At 34.5% G+C, this 22666-nt stretch overlaps 1 protein-coding gene across 11 annotated transcripts in view; it reads right to left on the bottom strand.

Moving 5' to 3' along the window:
• Positions 1-22666, bottom strand: part of LOC123558132 (disabled homolog 2-interacting protein-like) — a 207598-nt gene that overhangs the window by 119567 nt on the left and 65365 nt on the right. The window contains exon 1 of one of the 11 annotated variants that reach the window (XM_053525648.1): positions 17758-17776. The exons of 9 other annotated variants lie outside the window; for them this stretch is intronic. Coding sequence is in view for 1 of the 2 variants with exons in the window: in XM_053525646.1 (XP_053381621.1) it covers positions 4612-4651 (40 nt within the window). In the remaining variant the exon portion in view is untranslated. Of the gene's footprint in view, positions 1-4611; positions 5539-17757; positions 17777-22666 lie in introns of those variants that run through there. One more of the 11 variants, XM_053525646.1, reaches the window with a different exon arrangement.

Genomic DNA, 22666 nt, shown 5'->3' with positions numbered 1-22666 from the left:
TTAAATCTTTTTTACAATTACATTTTCTATTACACAATTAAATTTTCTGTTTCATAATTTGTTTCACAATTACTTTTTTAAATTCACAATTACATTTTCTATTTCACAATTACATAATTACATCTATTACAGTGAGAGTTGCCCATAAGTCTTTAAATTCAAAAATAATGCACAAAATCCTTAATCCTCTAATAAATCAGTATTCAAAAACCCTATATTATTTCACCACAAAACCACTATCCATATTCACCATAATACAATATAATGGTTAAAAAAATACATATTCAGGCAATATTACAGAGTCTCCCTGTTGGGTACAATATTTGTTTCCATGCTTCCAAAAAACACTCCCACAGGTTATTTATTCCACGTCATTTTCTCCTATAAATCCATTCACAAAACAGAACCAAAATTAATAGAATGCTCAGAAATATTTCAAAACTCAGAAAAAGTTATAATCCAACAAATGACAAATTGGCGATATCTCTCCTGATTCCGAAATATTTTCTCAAAAGTCAGCAGAAAAAACTATTGATACTCCAGTAATTATAGGGATACATGTATCATTCATGATAGTTTACCAGCTGACTCATTCCACGACCAAACTCTTACAGGCATACGACATCCCTGCATATTGATCACGCTTTCTCACCAAAATATCTCATTTAGTAGAAGCTTCAAAAAATATTTTGCCGTTATCATTGTACATCCCAGGGAAATTCTTAAATTAATTTCTTTGAGGTGTCCCACTTAAGGAGAAAATTATCAAATTACTCTGATTCATCCAGTAGCCACCTACAACCCCAAACAATCGTCAAGAGAACTGTAAATTGGCGAAAAACAACAACATTTTGTCGTTTACAGAACACTACAACTGCCGGGCATGACACACTAATATTACTAATGTCAAAGATTTAACAGACATATAGGTTCCTGAAAATCTTACAGACTGGTGTTGCCAGGATTTTTTTTCTAGATTTGCCAGTAATTTATAATGTAAAACTTAACTAAGAAATGTGTCCATGGGACACAGATGCCCCCACTACATGACAAAGACACAGATCATCTTTGGGAAAACAATATGTTGCTTTTTAAAAAAAATGCAAAAAATAACGATATATAATGTACATATAAACATATATGCTTTCTTGTGATTTTTAGATACCTGTCCATCACCGCATTTGACAAAACATTAAAATGACAATTTTTTCCTACATCAGGGGCCATAATTCCTACAATACTAAATGAAATCCGGACGCGAAACCACAGGTCACAACTGCACATGCTGACCAACATTCCTGTAAACTTTGGTGACTCTACGTCAAATACTTTTGGAGCTACGTGCGACACAACATTAAAATTACCAATTTTTTACTAAGTCAGGGGCCATAACTCCTACACGACTGAATGAATCCGGAGCGAAACCCCAGGTGCACAACTACACATGCTGACCAACATTCCTGTAAAGTTTTGTGACTCTACATCAAATACTTTTGGAGCTAGGCGTGACACAACACTAAAATGACCAATTTTTACAAAGTCAGGGGCCATAACTCCTACATGACTGAATGAATCCGGACGCGAAACCCCAGGTGCACAACTACACAGTCATGCTGACCAACATTCCTGTATAGTTTTGTGACTCTACGTCAAATACTTTTGGAGCTAGGCGAGACACAACATTCTCGGAAGGATGGACGGATGGACAAGGGCAAATCTATATACTCCCCCAACCCCCTAAAGTGGGGGCATAAAAAAACACACTAATATTAAATGTTAGGTATTAAGTCAATAAAACTGAGTCTGCAGACCAATCTCAACACTTTCTATTATACTGATTGGTTGATTTGTAATACAATCTTTAAACTGACCAATGACAATACTCCATCCTGAGACTGGTTTCATTACCCAAACCAAAATACAAGCATGCGGCAAGCTTGTGAGAAGTTTGCCATAAGCTTGCGCAAGCTTACAGCAATCTTAAAAAGATTGCAGCTATGTAATATAATGCTTGCGGATGCTCACATAGAAATTAAGTTTGCGGAGAAGTCTTTCTTCGCAAGCTTGCAACGAGCATCCTGCGATCTTAATACTATTTAAGGTTGCGACTAAGCTTGCGACAGAAATTAAGTTTGCGGAGAAGTCTTGCTTCGCAAGCTTGCAGCGGGCATCCTGCGACCGTAATACTATTTAAGATTGAAAGATTGCGACTAGCTTGCGATCCTGTAACCTTTTTCAAACTCTTTTAGTTCACTGATACATATAAAAGGGAGGTAATATGTTAAACCATTAAAATTGAACTTTTTATGTGAAAATAAGTTGTTTTAAAAAAATATTGTCCCTGACTGTTAAATCTTTATCTACTGATCACTAAAAATATTGTTTTATGAAAGTGCGAAAGTTTTACAAACTGTGCAGTTTGTCAAATTAAAGGACATATATAATTAAATTTTTAAACTTTTACATTATTAAAACTGTCTAACAAACCTAAGTAAGGTTTAGGAAGACAGTATAGTATGCAAGCTTGCGCAACCTTGTTATAATTACAAGGTTGCGCGAGACTCGCAAATGATTTAGTCTACACTCATATAAATGTGTTTAAGCTTGCAAGATTGCACAAGCTTGCAACCTTGTTATGATTGTGTAAGTTTGCAAGATTGCGCAAGCTTTAAGACTGCAAGCTTGCGCAAACTTGCAAGGTCGCAATTAAGATTGCTAGGGTTCCAATCGCAAGCATGCGCAACCTTACAAGCTTGCAAGATCTTAAATAGGTCGCAGGAAGCACGCAAATAATTTTGCGCAAACTTAAATTATGGTTGCGATGGTTCCAATCGCAATCTTGCTGCCGCAACTGCAATCTTGCTGCGACCTTAATGCAAGCTTAATTAAGCTCGCCATTTTGGTTTGTTTATAACCTAGTACCAGCTTATATAACCAGATCTAGCGTTTTCTTCTAACATTTTCACAATGTTTATACTAACATTTTGTCTGTCTTGATGTATTCTCAGAAAACAGAAAGCGGAAATCAAATACAAAACTGCAGTATGTTCACTTACAATTGCCATAGAAGATACAACATTATACCTAATAGCACAAAGTGCAAATATGATGTATTGACTGGTAATTATTGTAACATAATCACTGGTAAATTACCCACAAGACTTCTAAGTAACCCACAAGACTTCTAATTAACCCACAGTATTATTGCAAGAAATACAGGGCTAATTATATAATATAATATTCTGTTCTAAATTAAACCATCTGAAAATAAATATGTGACACATGCTGGACAGGACTGATTCTGTGTTTATGACCAGTGTAAGTCATAATCAGCCTGCACTTCCGTGCAATCTGATCATCATCTGCACTGTTCGCTATTCAGTCAGTATCTTTTGGTAAGCACCCCTTTTAACAATTAATGGTACTGTCCAAACTGGAAGACTGACAAGTTCATTATAGAAATTTAGCAAGGTTAGGGTTACGCTCTAACTCTCCAAAACAATGTTCACCCATTCTCAATACCTTTTTCACCTTCGGCGGGCCACTTAATTCTTTTCCTTGCTTATATGATGACTTTCTAACTCTGTTAAATATTCAGCCTGGCTTTTCTCCATTTTCCCCAACAACCCCTACCCTTTTGTCTGCCCCTTACCCATTTTTGTACTTTGCATTGTATTAAAATGCACTTGTTGTTGGAGTTTTCAAGCAACTTGTCTGCTATATTTTTCCTGTTTCAGTTTTCTGTTTGTTGCAGGCATACTTTGTGATGCCAGGCTCTATGACTGTGTTTAGTGTGCTTAGATGTGCTTCTGGGAAATCTACCCTTGCCTGTTTTTTATTTCTTTTTGATTCTGAAGGTTTTCCAAATATCCCCTTTTGAAATCAGACATCTTCTGCCAAAAAATGCTTTTCAAAATCAGAAAACTACAGAGAAAGAAAAACCACTTCGTGTTTCAGTGGGTTTTGAGTATTTATAAAGTTATCAGCAAAATGCAATGTGTACTGGTCTCTTATCTCTAACATTGCAAGGAAAAGCAATTTCTTCATGCAAAACTCTAGTGGGATGTCCTGTTACAGGCAAATCGCTGATGCTGACTGAATGTTTTGCCAACAACTATGAAACTTTCAATATTTATAAATATTTAAAATAGTAAAGCAGCACTATTTCAGATGTATACCTAATTTACTTATCATAAAGGACACTATATCACCAACCCATCGGAATACTACTGCTTTAAATGACAAGTTTAAGGTCAAGTTCACAGAGTATAACTTATCTTTGCATACTGCTCTAGTTTGATTTTGAGGTTTGAGAATTCAATTTATAGACTCGTCTGCTGATAAGGGGAATCAAAATTTTTTAATAATGCATCTATTTTGACTTATTTTAGGTAAGAACCACTACCATACTGAATATCACTACCTAATTGTTCCATTATTTAAGTACAAAAACATCAGGCCACGGTCTGCACTATTTGCTATTCAGTCAGTAGATTTTCAGTAAACACCCCATCGAATAATAAATGGTATTGCCCAAACTGAATGATGGACCAGTCCATTATAAAAATCTAGCAGGGTAAAGGTTAATAAACATAAACACAAGCAACTTACTGTGAAAGAAAAGTCTCCGGAAAAAGTTTAGAATCATCATCTTTGGTAACGACTTTCATTGATCCCTCGGAATTTTCCTTCACGATAACACTTTTATACGATTATACAGTCTAATTATTTTCTTAGAATTCCTTCAGCATGCAGTTACTGTAAAAACGCTTTTGCAAATATTTATGTCCGAGTATCCACAAACGTCTCTCCGAATTGATTTCCCAAAGTCGTCACAGTTACTGCACTTCAACAAAACCTAACTTTATCATAAACAACACAAACTGAAACATGATTAAACTTTTTTTTCATAACGCAAGACAATAATTTCTTTGTTTCCAATTTCTCCATGGTGATATTCCCTTCCACTTTATTTTACAGATTCTTATCAAACTTTTAACAAAATTTAAACAAAATCTGAATGATCTTCTTTGGCTGTTAAAAAGTAATTTACACAAAACATTCTTTGTCTTAAAGACAAACTGTCTTCAAATCCTTCAGTCTCGGTATGCTATTTCTTTTGTGAATATATCATTAAAAGTAGATATACACAACTTTACAGCACGATTCAGTCAGAACTTCCAAAAGTTTCAATATTTGAAACCTTTTGTATGTATATGTTTACTATCTTTGTACACATAACAACATCACATCCCATTGGAACTCTATTACATCCAAAAATGATGTTATTATGAATTATACAGTTTTAAAAATCCATCATGAAGACATTTTTAGTGTCTACCCATGGAACAATAAGATAATTTTTTCTACAAGGACAGTCTGTGTTATTGTCGCACTAAGTTTATTACGATGATTCATTCATCGTCTATCAGACGGTCCCGTGTGTCACATGAAATCACTATATTTTCCGCACTTCTGCTTCTTCTGTTGCAACGGCAATCTTAAACAAGTTTCAGATGCAACAAAAAAGGTGTGCTAAAACAGCCTCTAGTGGCTCCTTCAAAATGACCAGTCTAGAATTTCATCAATAATTTATGAGTATATATTAAAGTCTTTAATCTCTCATTACATTAATGACGCATATAAATCATTTAAAAAAAGAATGATAAAATAAAACCTTAAACCCTGATTATTTAAATGAAACAATTAAAACTCCACACATCAGTATTGTCATTGGTACAAAATCATTGTCGCCAAAAGAATTTTCTCAGGCTAAATTAATGTTAAAAGGAAATATTATAAGAACTTTTTTTCTCATAAAATCAGGCAGTAAAATCTTATGATAAAATCTCAGATGTATTAAGACCAGACAAATTTTATTTGATCATTTATGAATATCAGTAAACAATAATTTAGTTAAAATACTTCTTTACAAAAGTTTCTCAATGAGTATTCCCCCTATGGAAATCATGTTTATTTCTATTATAACACTACATCTACTGATGATATTGTTTTATTGATCATCACATGGACATACTGATTTTACACCGTACATTATTCTGCAGGCATTTTATCCTTTTTGTCATCTTTAAATATATTAAAACATGATTCTTTTATATATCATTTCCTATTATATATAATCCCCTACAATATAATCCAAATTTTTCTTTTTAAATTGTAAAATCGAAATTACAGAAAACAATTGTTTCCTAAATTAGATACACTTTCTAATATTCCTTAATGAATTAAAATATCACAATTTCTCAGTTTAAAATTTAATTAGTCCTTCGTGGCAGTCACTTTAATTAATAAGTTAATTCATTAAGGAAGTTTGAAAACACATTTCTCATGTACACTACTCATTCATAGAAAATTAAGGAAGATCTCTCAATGTTTATAATAACAATTAAATCAACATTTTATTTGTTTTTAACCAGTCAGCTGGCAAATAGGATATCCAGTTTAAAGTATTAAAGTCCCGTAAAAGCTTTTATACTCGACAGACGATTTCAGCTCATATTACAAAGGTAAGAAATATTTAAGATATATATCTGAAATTTAATGATTTGATAATCTGAAAGAACTTCCATGTCAAATTATATAATATCATTACACCAGTTTCGTTAATTTAAAGAAATGTTACATGCGTGTAACTTTTACAAAACCATTCAAGCCTGATGTTTTAATATCGAATAAATAAAACAGAATCAGCAATCAATCTCTATCAGAAGAAAATATTGACAAACTTTCTTTAATATACTGTAAAATCATTTAATTTCATGGGCATGAAATTTCGTGGTTTTGGTCAAAATGCCAATTTCATGGGGATATGAATTCATGGATTTCAACTTTTGAACATATAATGAATGGGGATTTTACTTCTTCGTTGGAATTAAATTTTATGGACTGACTCAACCATGAAATCCACGCGAATATTTTAATGATATCACAGTAATTTACATAATCTCAACTGTGCAGCATCTACTACAGAATGGCGATGTGGGCCTTTAAACTCCTGGTATTGTGCTTATTTAACTCTTTAATTGTTTTAATCTATTAATCAGTGTATCATGAGGTAGAGATAAATGCCATCTTCTGTTTTACAGAAGACAGCATCTTTTTCTCCCCTAACTCTTACAAATTCTTACATATCAAATCTGCCTATCAGATGATCTTAAATTGTTGTAATTAACTAATCAGACACTATTAGCACATTAAGAATGCACTGACATGACTTTCAAAACATCCAGTTTTCCTAGAGTAAACATCTAACAAGAGGGCCATGATGGCCCTATATCGCTCACCTGTTATCATTGCACTTAAGGACAAGTCTTCAAGGTCAAAAGATCATAATAGAAATCAATCAAAAGAATTATGAGAAAATATAGTTGAAATTTTCTTTAAGTAACTTTAAAAACAAGATTTGAAAACTTTTTGTAGAGGTCCACTAGGCAATGCTACATGTCAAATATCTAAGCTCTTCTGGTTTATCTTTAGAAAATTTTGAAGATTTTTCTATGTACAATCAAGTAACCCCATGGGGCAGGGTCAATTTGACCCCAGGGGTCATGATTTTAATAAACTTTGTAAAAGTCTAATAGGCAATGCTACATGTCAAATATCTAAGACCTAGGCCTTCTGGTTTATTTTTAGATTTTTTTTTAAGATTTTCCTATGTAAAATCAAGTGACCCCTAGGGCAGAGTCAATTTTGACCCCGGGGAACAAGGTCTGAACAAATTTTGTAGAGGTCCACTAGGCAATGCTACATGTCAAATATCTAGTCTCTAGGCCTTCTAGTTTATTTTTAGAAAAATTTTGAAGATTTTCCTATGTAAAATCAAGTGACCCATGGGGCCGGGTCAATTTTGACCAAGGGGGTCATGATATGAACAAATTTTGTAGAGGTCCACTAGGTAATGCTACATGTGAAATATCTAAGCTCTAGGCCTTCTGGTTTATTTTTAGAAAACTTTTGAAGATTTTCCTATGTTAAGTCAAGTGACCCCTAGGGCGGGGTCAATTTTGACCCCCGGGTCATAATTTGAACAACTTCAGTAGAGGTCCACTAGGCAATGCTACATGTCAAATAATGTAAAATCAAGTGACCCCTGGGGTGGGGTCAATTTTGACCCTGGGGTCATGATTTGAACAACTTTAGTAGAGGTCCACTAGGCAATGCTACATGTCAAATATCTAAGCTCTAAGGCTTCTGGTTTTTGAGAAGAAGATTTTTTAAGATTTTCTTATGCAAAATCAAGTGACCCCTGGGGCGGGGTCAATTTTGACCCCGAGGTCATGATTTGAACAAACTTGGTAGAGGTCCACTAGGCAATGCTTCACACCAAATATCTAAGCTCTAGGGCTTCTGGTTTTTGAGAAGAAGATTTTTGAAGTTTTTCCTTTCGGTTGCCATGGCAACCAGTGTTCTGCATGGAATTCAATTCTTTGAACAATTTTGAAAGGGGGCCAGCCAAGGAACATCCCTGTGAAGTTTCATCAAAATTGGCATGTTGGTTTAGAAGGAGATGTTGTTTAAAGGAAAGTGTGGACGGACGCCGGACGTACAACGGACAGACGGACGGACAGATGGACGGACGCCGGACTGTGAGCGATCACAATGCCTCACCCTGAGCACTTCGTGCTCAGGTGAGCTAAAAACCAAACTATGCCTTTATCTTACGTAACTTATTTTAGGTATTACCACATTTACTTTGATCGCCAACAAGTTATATACTGTTATCTGAATAAAATTTCTCAATATGTAAATGCATGGTTTCTTTCTTTTTTTTGTTGCAACAATAGACATTTCACTTCCATGCTATATGTAAGACTTTATTCTAAGAGTATATAAGATATTCATTAACACATGTAAATCTTCTTTTCAGAGTCAAAATTCTTTCAAAATTTGAACATAAAGTCCATGTAAATAAACCTTAATTTCACTTCCATATACTGACACTGGAACTAGTCCATGTAAATAAACATTAATTTCACTTCCATGAACACTGGAACTAGTCCATGTAAATAAACCTTAATTTCTCTTCAATGTACTGACCCTGGAACTAGTCCATGTAAATAAACCTAAATTTCACTTCCATATACTGACACTGGAAGTAGTCCATGTATACTAGTTCCATGTAAATAAACCTAAATTTCACTTCCATATACTGACAATGGAACTAGTCCATGTAAATAAACCTTAATTTAACAATGTTACATTAACTGCTGTCCATATCACACCAGGTCTGTGATCCATCAAAGGTATTTCACTTTTGCCACAAAACAACAGTGCTCTTCATTCCAATCCATCTTGTTTTCTCAGAATAAATTTATATGTTAGTATATCCATACATTCTCACCATTTTTCAGAACATAACAGCCTCAGTAATTATACACAATGATTGTTTATGTGGGTTAATTAAGCAGCTAACAGTTATCATATGGAAACAACTCCAGGGCACCTAGTGATGTCCACCTAGTGTTGTCCAGTCTTGGATAAGGCTGAGAAATGTTCAGTAAGAAATCTGTTGAATTGACTTTCTGTCTGTCTGTCTGTCTGTCTGTCTGCAAGTCAGTATTCAGACATGTCACTACTGGTCTGTCTGTATGTCTGTCTGTCTGAGTGACTCTCCGCATGTTTGTCTGTGTGTGTATTCATTCTTGTCATGACTTTTTTGTCTGTGCTGAGAGCAGCTAATCTATGTCTTTGATATCCATTAGTATGTCCAGGTGTGTAATCAATTCTGTTCACTCATCCATCCATATATATGTCTGTAAGACTATTTGCAACATGCTTGCAAGCATGTCTGTCTGTCTGTCTGTCTGTGCCTCCTTTTGTTTGTATGTCTGTCTGTATTTCTATCTGTTTGTTATGCTTGTATGTGTTTGCCTGTAATGTTTATGTCTGTCTGTCTGTCTGTCTGTAATGTTTGTGTCTGTCTATTCGTTTGTCTGTCTGTTTGCAATGTTTATGTCTGTTTCTCTGTCTGTCTGTATTATGTTTGTGTTTGTCTGCTTGTTTGCAATATTTGCCTCTGTTTGTCTGTATGTCTGTTTGTTTGTAATGATTGTCTGTATGTTTCTATATCAGAAGAAATGTTTTGTCAGCCCATAATTCAGTTTTGTTTGTGTATGTCTGTCAATCTATAGGCCTTTTTGCATGCATGTCTACACTATCTTTTCTACACTCTTGTCCATGTGCGTGTCTGCCTGTCTGTCTATCTATCTATCTGTCTGACTGTTCTTCACTGCTATCTGTGCATTTAATAATAGTGCTACTCAATACTTAAATCATATCAAAAAATATACATCCAAATCTTTAGCTACTGGCTGCTCGATATGTTTTACATCCTCTTTAAGTTTTCATATTACTTATTTCCAACAAATTTTGCCTGTCTTTGACCAATCCAGAATGCTACTGAACTCAAATAACTATATATGCAGAAGATATCCAGAAACTGCGCAACAGTATTTCATCAAGGAAAAACCTCTTTAAATCGACAGACACTTTATAACAGACCAGAAATGATTTATTCCAGTCGCAGACAATAAATATTCGTGAAATGGAAAACCCTGATACAATATAATAACTGTATGAACGAAACTGTCCGAAATAACAATTAAAACCATCCCCAACTCTCCACCATTGATCCCTGGAGTTGTATATTGATGAAATTATGTAATACGCAATCAGAAAACAGCTTATGTAGCATTTCCTCATTTTCCCTCATACTGCACTGAGTTCAGTATCCGATCTGTGTATGATTCAATAAATATTTTGTATGAAATGTAACCAGTCTAATTTCAATAAAAATGACCCATTACATGATCAATTTGTGTCTCTAAAATTGTGTTAATTTATATACCCACTGGGAACAAAAGTACCTAGTAAATGCCTAAATACCAGACATTCAAGAGGTTGATGCTTCAAACCATGGCCTAATAACCATTGTGCCTCATTTAGAAGTCCAGGCAGCAGAATGGAAGAATTCTGAAACCAGTCCCAGAATGCAACTTTGCCATTGGTCAATTTAAAACTTGTGCTAGGAATAAACCAATCAGATGCTAGAGTTTTGAGACTGGTCTTCAAACTTGACTTTATAATTCAATCCAATTTCATGTTGTTTTCATGATTGTACTCTTGACTGGAAGTGTTCACCAGGTGTATTAAGACAGGTAGGCTTTATATATCTACCAGAACTGTCAATATATAACATTATTCTCTGACATTAATTTGTTATAATAGGGGCTACTTCTTGACATAAGCATTGATCTATAACACGTGTAAATAATCACTCTGTACATTGAGAAACTGTGCAGGGCTTATCAGTGTAATTTAGTACATACAGTATGTTTCATCTGTTAACACTTCCCAAAGAGAAAACATGCATTTACTAAGACAGGTATTTTCCTTTTACATAGGAATTAAGATAAATTCTTGCAGTAAGTTAACATTTAGAGAGCAATAGCCCGTGTACAACAAACACATTACCCTTCCAAGTAGTGATTGCTCTGCAGAGGGTTCACTGTAATGTAAATGCTTTGCAGGTGTCTATACATACATAATTATAACCTTTCAACGGCCAGCACATTTTTATACAATAATCCCCAGGCATATGTATGTTTTTGCAATACAGAAAAGGATGTCCGATGACCTTTAGCTTTCCCCCCCCCCACCACCACCCCCCCCCCCCCTCAAAGGATATAACCTTGAAAAACAGAAGTCCCATTTCCATTGGTCCATTGCCAGGGTTCACACGCTTGGGTCACCCCGTCAAAATGTATATGTGCACGTGGACTTCTTTTTTTTTTTTTGCTAATGATGAGTCACTTTTCAGTAGTTTCAAACAAACTGAAAATACCTAGGCTTTAGCAGGACATATTAGCTTTTTATCTATGAAAAGATATTTGCATTTGGCATAAACACAAATGTGACAGGGTTCCATAATGAAGCAAGGGTGTATATGGAGATTTCTGGAACTTTGTCAAATCATTTAAAAGTCCTTTTTGATGTTGTATAAAAGTGTCAGTATATGCCTTGGATGTCAGATAATTCTGTATCTGAGACCTAGACACTTCAGAAATAGTTTCAAAATGAATTTTGGGTAATAAATGTTTATTCTATGGAAGCATGAAAGGACCATCATACCCTAATACAATTTATTACATTACGGCCAGGAAAAGATATCTGTTTGTTTTAGTGTACAAAATATCTTTCACTGAGTGATCAGTCAAGATGCAGTATTTTCATGAGTCGCTTTGTCACAATTGAACATTTAAGACTGAAAGATATTTGATCTTTCACATGACTTGTAAAACAAACAAATCTACTTTAAATGGTTTGGTAAATTTGATATTTTTCACTTTTAAAATGTCCAATACATTTTACTCAAATATCTAAATAATTCAGTGAAAAATATGAAATGTATAAACATACATTTTTGCCAGAAACAATCACAAAACTTCTTCAGATTTCAAATTTCAAGTTCATAACTTAAATTGTAAATTGTACCTGGAAAGTAAGATTTTAAACATTTAAAACTGATGGTTTATTACCATGGTAATTCATGGTTTATCATGGTAGTTCATGGTCATGGGACAATGGTTGACCATGGCTGTGTAATTCACACCCTATAACGTGATAGCGCGACACCACCAGATAACATGACACCAGATCGGATAACGCGACACTCTGCGGAGTTTGTTGTCGATTAGAAGTAAATATTTTCAATTTTTTCTTTACACAATGTGAATCAATGAAAAGCAGACTCTTACCAGATTTCGAGGATAGAAAGAGGCATCTAAAGGAATGTTTTCTGAATTGAAAAGACCACCAAATAATCATACAGATGGCTAATCCACGGCCAGATTTTCATTGTTTTGGATATTGAACCGAGGATTTTTTCTCATTTCTGAAGCAACAAGCTTGGCATTACCCTCAATAGAAAGCCAAACATTCTCTCTCTTTGTCTGCCAAATATCCCGGCGAAATCTCCATTACTTTCGAAAATACGAGGTGTTAAAGTCGGATGGGTAGACCAAAAATGTTCTGTCTGACACCACATAATTCCCAGGGAAGGTTCTTACTGACACCAACTTTTGAAGATTAGATGTTCTGTCTGACACCAGCATTTGATCATACTTTTTTTTGCCTTTATTTCGCTCGGTTTGCAGTATTTTATCGAATTTACGCATGTTTTCGGTATAACGGGTCGTTAAATTCATTTTTCTAATAAGGGTTTAGGTTATAGTGTAGAAATTCACCGTAATTCGGTCGAAAATGTGCCTTCGTGGTGTTGTTGAAAGTAGTATACATAAAAAATACTTACTTTTTTTTTTATTTTTGGCACTTTTACGTGTAAAATGGGGGCTTATTTCATTCGCAGAATGTATTTTCAGTAAAATAAGACGCGTTTCAGGTTAAATATCGCGTGTATATGGCAATTAATGAGAGAAAACGAAAGATGGGTCGTTTACTGCGCGACACCGTCAACAACGCGATTCGAGAAATTGTCAGTGGTTTCAATTTATACTGGTATAAAACCTTTTAATTTCAACCATTTTCAGGATTCAGTTCAATTTCTTGATATCAGATACAGTATGAAGGGTGATTTTGCACTAAATGATCTATTTTAAGTTTGAATACATCAAAGCTTTCATCACAGTAATAACACCTACAGGTACTTCCGTCTGTTGTCCATTATTCTTCCATTAACCTGAAATATTAATTGCTATTAATGTGTGGAATATATAGATATATACAGAAATTATACGAAAACGGTTGAATTAGCCGCTATAACTATCTACCGCTATATAATTAGCACCCGCAACTTTACAATACTTCCGACAGGCCTGCAGATGATTTGTAATATTGAAAATTGGCAATAACTTAACATTTTAACTAAGGTGTCTATATGAATATTGCCAGCTTCAATTCAATAAGTTGTTTTAATGTATCAAGGGCATGTATGCAATACGATAGTACATTCATTTTCGATTTTTTGAAAGCGTACCAAAGAGTAAGTTCTGGAGGACAGAATGTCTTTAAATTTTCTGTACACGACCTTTGGACTATAAGATTTTTTTAATGATGGGTCTCCTTTACTGTAAATAGCAACCTATCTGCCAGCCGTCTTTTCAATTCAAATGTCTGGATTCCACCTACAGCACAATGAATCAAAATGACGCCTGAGACCCCCTCAAAATATATGTTCTACTTCTATATGAGCCGCGCCATGACAAAACAAACAATATAAGTGGCGTTGCGACCAGCATGGATCCAGACCAGCATGCGCATCCGCGCAGTCATGTCAGGGTCCATGTTGTTCGCTTTCAAAGCCTATTGCAATTAGAGAAACTGTTAGCGAACAGCATGGATCCTGACAAGACTGCGCGGATGCGCAGGCTGGTCTGGATCCATGCTGGTCGCAAAGCCACTATGTTGGTTTTCTCATAGTGTTCATATATCATATATATCTAGATACTAAAACATTGACAGAATATGAATAGGTCAACAATATATGAATAGGTCTTTCAGAGCTTGTTGAATATTGACTCTGACAATCCTATCAAAATATGACTCCTCCTACCCTACTCCGAGGTGCACAACCGTTAAATCATTCGGGATTTTACTGTCTCTACACGTTTATTGTCATGACACCTAAAATCGTGCTGAATGTCGTCTTGAACTGTAAAGGTTTTAAACCAGGGTTCTAGTGTAAATTCGCCATAGTTTAGATCCATGTACTATACTTTCTAGAACTTCAACCCATAGAAACCCATATATATATAGTAAACTACAAATAATCAGCCGTCAAACTATGAAAAGAAAAGGTGGTGAAGACAGATTTGTGGTGGAACGCCGCCAGATTGAAGCCACTGACCCTTTCTCGAATCGCATTGTTGACGGCGTCGCGCAGTAAACGACCCATCTTTCGTTTTCTCTCATCATTTGCCATATACACGCGATATTTAACCTGAAACGCGTCTTATTTCACTGAAAATACATTCTGCGAATGAAATAAGCCCCAATTTTACACGCAAAAGTGCCAAAAATAAAAAAGTAAGTATTTTTTTATGTATACTACTTTCAACAACACCACGAAGGCACATTTTCGACCGAATTACGGTGAATTTCTACACTATAACCTAAACCCTTATTAGAAAAATGAATTTAACGACCCGTTATACCCGAAAACATGCGTAAATTCGATAAAATACTGCAAACCGAGCGAAATAAAGGCAGAAAAAAAGTATGATCAAATGCTGGTGTCAGACAGAACATCTAATCTTCAAAAGTTGGTGTCAGTAAGAACCTTCCCTGGGAATTATGTGGTGTCAGACAGAACATTTTTGGTCTACCCATCCGACTTTTACACCTCGTATTTTCGAAAGTAATGGAGATTTCGCCGGGATATTTGGCAGACAAAGAGAGAGAATGTTTGGCTTTCTATTGAGGGTAATGCCAAGCTTGTTGCTTCAGAAATGAGAAAAAATCCTCGGTTCAATATCCAAAACAATGAAAATCTGGCCGTGGATTAGCCATCTGTATGATTATTTGGTGGTCTTTTCAATTCAGAAAACATTCCTTTAGATGCCTCTTTCTATCCTCGAAATCTGGTAAGAGTCTGCTTTTCATTGATTCACATTGTGTAAAGAAAAAATTGAAAATACTTACTTCTAATCGACAACAAACTCCGCAGAGTGTCGCGTTATCCGATCTGGTGTCATGTTATCTGGTGGTGTCGCGCTATCACGTTATAGGGTGTGTAATTGGCACCACAGTCTTAAAACATGGTACCAGACCATGGTTGTGGACCACAGTCAACCAAGGTCCAAGGATTATTGACAACCAAAAACTGTATAAATATGAATTTGAAAGTGTGTGAAAATACATGACAATTGTAGTCTATATCTATTTTTGCAAGTTTGTCATTTATTTGTCATAAAATTGGCAAGATGACAACAAATCATAGTCAGACTATGAATTTAGTTTATCTTTGAATCTGTCTAAAAATGCAGGAAAACTATTCTATAACTAGGTAAACCTTTGGAGCAAAAATGCAGTCAGGCTTCTTTGGTGCATTGTAAAACTTAGTAAGTGTGAAAATTACTAACATGACCATAGTAGTCCATGGTCAAGCCGTGGTTGAAAAAGTTGGTCAAACTACTGATTGTCTTTTCTGACCATGGTTGACCATGGCCAATCTTATCTCACCATGGTTGCCTGTGGTCCTGACCATGTTTTCACCATGGTATTTGATGGTTGACCACATTAAAACATGATCAACCATCAAAAACTGTGGTGTCAACCATGGTCATCATTTTGTCTGGGTGGAATGTGACAATCAATTCTATACATCTGAAATCTTAAAATTTCATTTTTCATGTCACTATCTTTTAACTTATTGGGAGAATAGAACATTTAGATCATGCCAATACATCTTTTTCAGGTTAAGGGTTCTAAGTATGTTTCAGTTTATAGTTTTACATTAATACTCTTAATATCGACTTTATAATGTGCATGATAAATTTCTCATAAAATGCATGATTCATTGATCCTATAATAAGATTATATCATGCAGCCCAGTAAAATATGAAATTGTTTATCCTTGAAAGATATTGGGTTAAAAATTGTCCTTTCATTTACAGAAAACAGTCTTGTAAAAATTGATCATTCTGCTAGCGGAAGAGATTGTCAAAGATTTTAACAAAGGGACACAACTCAAAGATAAAAAATGTTGAGAGTGCAATTATTCTGGGGGAGAAAAAAAGTGCATCAATTCTTGGGAAAAACATGCAATTGATCTGCTGGCGGAAAATAAATAGTGCATCAACTCTGGGGGGGGGGGGGGGGGGGGGGGGGGGGGAATATGAAAATAAGGAGTGTAACACTTGTGGGGAAAAAAAGCAATGCAACTGTCTTCTGGATGGAAATAAAGAGTACAACACTTCTGTGGGGAAAATAATTTGTGCAACTCTTCTAAGAGAAAAAAGTGTACAACACTTACATGGGGAAAATGAAGTGTGCAAATTACCCTTCTGAGGGATTAAAGTGCAGAACACTCTTGGGGGAAGAATAAAGTGTGCAATCCTTCTAAAGGAATAAAGTGTGTGACATTTCCATAGTGCAAACACTTCTTGGGGATGGAAGAATAAAGTGTGTTACCCTTCTTTGGGAATAAAGTGCACAACACCTGTGAGGGAAAATAAAGTGTGTTACCACTCTGGTGAAAATAAGGTGTGCAACACTTCTGAAGAAATTAAAGTGTGCGACTATGACTTTCAAGTTATCATAACTTTATGACATCAAACTTCCAACTTCATTAAAATAAAAGTAATGAAGCTGCAGTTAAAAGGTGATTGAGAATGCTGGAAGTTAGAATCGAGAATGCTGGAAGTCAGAAGTACTGAAGTAAAAAAGTCCATTCAGGGCTTCCATAGAATACATGTAATAATTGTGTGGTTAATAAAGACATGCATGCACTTCTTGATATTAATGGCATATTTCATTGAATTCTAGGTTCAAAACTTCCTGGGGAAACACTAGCATATTTCATTACACACAGTATATCATTTAAACTTATAATGCACCAACTATATTTGCCGATTAGTAAGATAAAAAGAACCACCTTCAAAAGAAGTGTAATTTATTGAGACATTTAAACAACTGCAAAAAACCTTGTAAATACATGTACACACATTTATTATAGGTTTTTCTTATCAAATATTACAATCTAAACACAAATTTACTTACAGTTTTGGTTAAAAAATCCTCAGAAAGAATGCATTATATCTGTTTCCTACAGATCTTTCTACAGCTATAACTGAACTTTGAAAAGAACAAAACCATAAAACAAAACAATTTCAATTGTATAAACTTGTCCATTAAATGTGCATTATGATATCAAAGGTAAAGTTTCACCTGTACCGTAAACTACTTATTAAGTACACAGCAAAAATGTGAACATAAAATATCAAATGCATTTATATAGGACTTGTTGACTGGCCCCTAACCTTAAACAACAGACATGGAGGCCATTTAACCTTTAGCATGCTAGATAAATTGTCGTCTTCTAGAAATGTCGTCTGCTAAAATTGTAAAGTTCATTCAATTTGCTCCAAAACTGGAAGAAATATTGTCAGAGTAGCAAACAGCTTGGAACCTGATCAGACGCCGATTTAATCGGCGTCTGATCTGGTTCCAAGCTGTTTGCAAAGGCTTTTAAATTCGCCTGCAGCAGGCTAAGGGTTAAATATTTCAAACATGTATTCTGTATTTCATATATGTAACAGCTTCTACATTTCGCCAATCATCAAATATTTAGGACCAATGCCCATCATTAGATCAAATACGACTGTATATTTGAACTGTATTATCACATATCAAACATAAGTTTTAAGATAATAGACTTATTGTACACAAGTAGGAGTCACTTTTCAATCTAATTACAGGGTCAAGATGAAAGAAATCTTTAACCCTTACCCTGTTAAATTTCTATAATGAACTTGTCCATCTTTCCATTTGGACAGTACTATTAGCTGTTACAAGGGGTGCTTAACAAAAATATATTGACTGAACGGCGAACAGTGCAGATCATGATCAGACTGCATAGATGTGCAGGCGGATCATAATCTACACTGGTCACAAAGGCAGAATCACTTCTGTCCAGCATGATAAGGGTTAAAACTTATTTACTAAATAAAGCTTAGTCACGAAAGTTGCCAGGTATTTGCTCTTGAAAAGGTTTACTGTATTCACATACCAAGTATCAAAATCTTTAATTCTTGTAATTCTTGCACCTATGTGCAGTGAAATGTGACCCTTACGAAAATGAAATATGGAAACAAGCTGGCATTAAGCTGCAAGGTAACTGTCAATGATCTGGCAACAGTCTGTCAAAAAAAAAGGTAACTGGAAATAATCTGACTCCTATATGGGAACAAACTTCCAAGAAAAAAAGTTTAGCTGAAAATAATATGGACACTATTTCCATATTATTTCCAGTTTCTGGGAATAATCTGCAAACTATATGACAATAAACTGGCTCATAACAATCAGCATGTAAACACACTGACAATATTGTCAGCTTGTTTCCAGTGTCTGGAAGAAATCTGGCAGGAAAATGGCAAGAAACTGGAAATAAAAAACATAATTTCTATAATCGAATTGAATGAGTACTGAGATACCAGCTTGCATACAAAAAATGCTATGTGGAAAAAGGGGCTTAATTTTGGAAAAAAGTATAGTTATGGGACCTGCTTAGTACATGTCAGGTCATGACATTGAACAAGTGTGTAATTAGTTTCAATCTATAATTTTGTAAAAAAAAAAAAAAAAAGAAAACATAGGGGCATGTCCAACAACTTCTATTCTTTGAATAATCGAGATAAAAATTACATAAGTGACAATATTGTATGGATTGGCTGTCTGTCTGACAGTACATTGGATATAAATTTACTCAGAGCAGATTCTGACAATGCACTGGCTACACAATGGCAATACACTGGCAATATACCCATCTTAGCAATTTTCACAGCAAAACAAATATTACAAGACACCTTATCAAAATGGCCAAGTGTTGCATTTTTCCAGCACTGATGGGCACATTGTAAAGGTACTTTTTTATCATTTTACAGTTACTTGTTTTCATTGTAACACAGATTCTGTCCGCAACAAGTATTTTTGCTAAACAGATACAGAAATTTTAAAAGTCATGTATTTTCGCTACCCTGTAAAATTAAACTTGCAGATTTACCATAATCTTTGTCAAATTTCCTTTGGTTTCAATATTATATTATTGATAACTGAAATATTGCAAATCTGAATTTGTATTAAAATTGAGTCACAAGCAAATGAAGGTTTTAAGTCACATTAAAATTCATATTAAACATTAATAAGGATAAATAGAAAAAAATATATACTGACACTAAACTGGAAACAAACTTCCCATACACTGACAATGCTATGACAATACAATGGTAATAAAGACAATTTTCCTAGGGGAAATAAAAAAAAATAGTAACACTGAGTAGTAAGCGATATATTGGATACTAGTCCATCTTTAGCTCAGTAGATAGAGCGTCGATCTACGGAGCATGGGGTCGCGATTTTCGATCTTAGGACGGGGCTTATGTTCTCCGTGACTATTTGATAAATGACATTGTGTCTGAAATCATTAGTCATCCACCCTCTGATTCATGTGGGGAAGTTGGCAGTTACTTACAGAGAACAGGTTTATACTGGTACAGAATTCAGGAACACTGGTTAGGTTAACTGCCCCCTGTTACATGACTGAAATACTGTTGAAAAACGGCGTTAAAACCCAAAACAAAAAAAACACTAATGTAATAATTTGCTCATAACTTTGTACTGCATAAAGGAATTTAGTTAAAACTTTAAATAATGATTCCAGTTTGCTACAGTGTTTCTCTTGTCCATGTAAGAGAGCCTGGCATGTTGTGACTGACTATACACTGACAATACAATGACAACACACTGGCAATATGCCAGTGTGTTGTCAGAAAAATATTTCCAGTTGACTGGCTGTGCACTGACAATACAAGGACAACAGACTGGAAAGTCCAAAAAGCCGCTTGTTGTCAGTTGTGTATCCAGTGTGTTGCCAGATTGACATTGCATACCAGTTTGTTGCCAGATTGTTGTCAGTGTTTATTTCCAGATACCTCTATATAATTTAGCTCCTTCAAATAGTTTTATATGAAAAATCAATGAAATTTTGTTAAAACGTCATTACAAACATCACTGACAACAAACTGTATATAAACTGACAGCAGACTGGAAGTTAAATTTTACAGCTAGTTTTCAGGTCTGGAAATCAGCTGACAAGCACATGGACACATAATGGTTATTAAGTGGCAACACACTGGATCAGTTTATTGTCAGCTCTGGAAATAGGCTGGCAAGTAACTGGATTTTAGAGTATTATTGACTGGAAACACACTGGACATAAACTGACCACACACTGACAATAGGGAAGGTTTTTCATAAGGGTGAATATTACTTTTTACATTTTCTCCAGTTTATAATATCAGTCAACATCTGGTACTCTCTAAAACGTCCATTGACCAAATTATGCTGATCGACTTAAGCGATTAAACTAACGCCAAATGAACAATGTTACTCTTTAATCAGACCAAATATTTCCTGTCGGAAATAACACTATTAATACTGATATCATAATATCATCTTAAAAGGTCATGAACCTGGTGATGTTTACCACTATTTCACTAGCTACTGTATTTTATGTTTACCAGTCATAATGCGTGCACAAGTATTTTTCCCATGTTTGCCTATCAATAATTTCTTTTGGCTTCTTTTTCCGAAGTTATTTTCTGGAATGATGGAATGCCAAAACTAGTTGTTGGTCAATGTTTATAGGTTATTAAATATGCACAAATTTTGCAGTGGAAATATTGCACGACTTTAGGAGAAAAAAGAACAGGTGCATATTTCTCAATGCAAATCTAATAATCTTTTTATTACACACCACATACTAAATAAAGTCTTGTAATTATTATATAAATGATATAAAATTGTTCTTTAGTCTAAGTAAAAATGAAAATATCATGTTAAGGAACTTTTGAACGTGACAACATGCATGAAACTGAATTATCACAAAATTAATGATGTCACGCACCCGATATGAAATTTGAACATCAATATGGAAGAATACTGACGTTTCCGGTCCAACTGTAACTTAACGAAATGTATAATTAAGTATGTAATAATTGTTCATAATGAAAACACGAGAATTTCAATATCAAGTAAGGAAAGCTCCCAAGTGACACTGACCTTCAAGAAAAAGGCCAAGTCAATGCACAATGCGCAAAAAGCACCTTAACAACTGTGTTTCATTGGAATCCTTTTACTAATTTTGTTTAAAATTTATATTTGAAGCACTGAGACTAAAGACATAAAATTAAACCATGCAGTAACGTTACTAAAGTAACTGTTACATATAGAACTATTTCAACTTGTTTCTTGAAAATAAAACAAATTTGAATTTTACAGTCATGCATGTTCCTTGGATTAAATTTCATAGACTGACTCAGCAATAGAATCTACAAAAATTAGTCACCCAAAAATATTACTGACATCACAGTACAATAATTATGCAGCCCTTAGGGTTGAGTCTTGATTGTTTTGTTGTTTTTATTTCACTGTCAAAGTCTTCAAAATAGTCAATGCAAAATTTTGTAAATAATAATGTTCTTCCACAAACACAGGTAAAATACTTACCTAAAATAGATAATTTTAATCCTTAATTAGTAGCTGAAATACTATAAAATCAAGATTACTGGTCAAATTTTCAGTTTTATGCTTAAAAACTTCAATTCAATCTTTTTTTAAATACGAAAATGCCAACAATTATTTCACAAATACTTCAGGATACCTACTAAATCTTGAACAAATTTTACAATTAAAAATGTCAAAATAACTAAATAACATACCATTTAAATGAATAATTTTTGACATTACATGATAAAATCTAACAATTTCATGTTAATACAAATAAACTGCAACCATATAGGGTCAATTCCTCTTCGGACAAAAGCATTCAATATTTGTGCTCGTAATTTGATTTATCGTAATTGTAACAAAGCTACCACCATTTTGTTACCAAAAATTAAAAATCATCCGC

Source organism: Mercenaria mercenaria, chromosome 15, assembly GCF_021730395.1.
Source record: "Mercenaria mercenaria strain notata chromosome 15, MADL_Memer_1, whole genome shotgun sequence".
NCBI classification, from domain to species: domain Eukaryota; kingdom Metazoa; phylum Mollusca; class Bivalvia; order Venerida; family Veneridae; genus Mercenaria; species Mercenaria mercenaria.
This window is presented reverse-complemented; position numbering and strand designations above follow the sequence as displayed.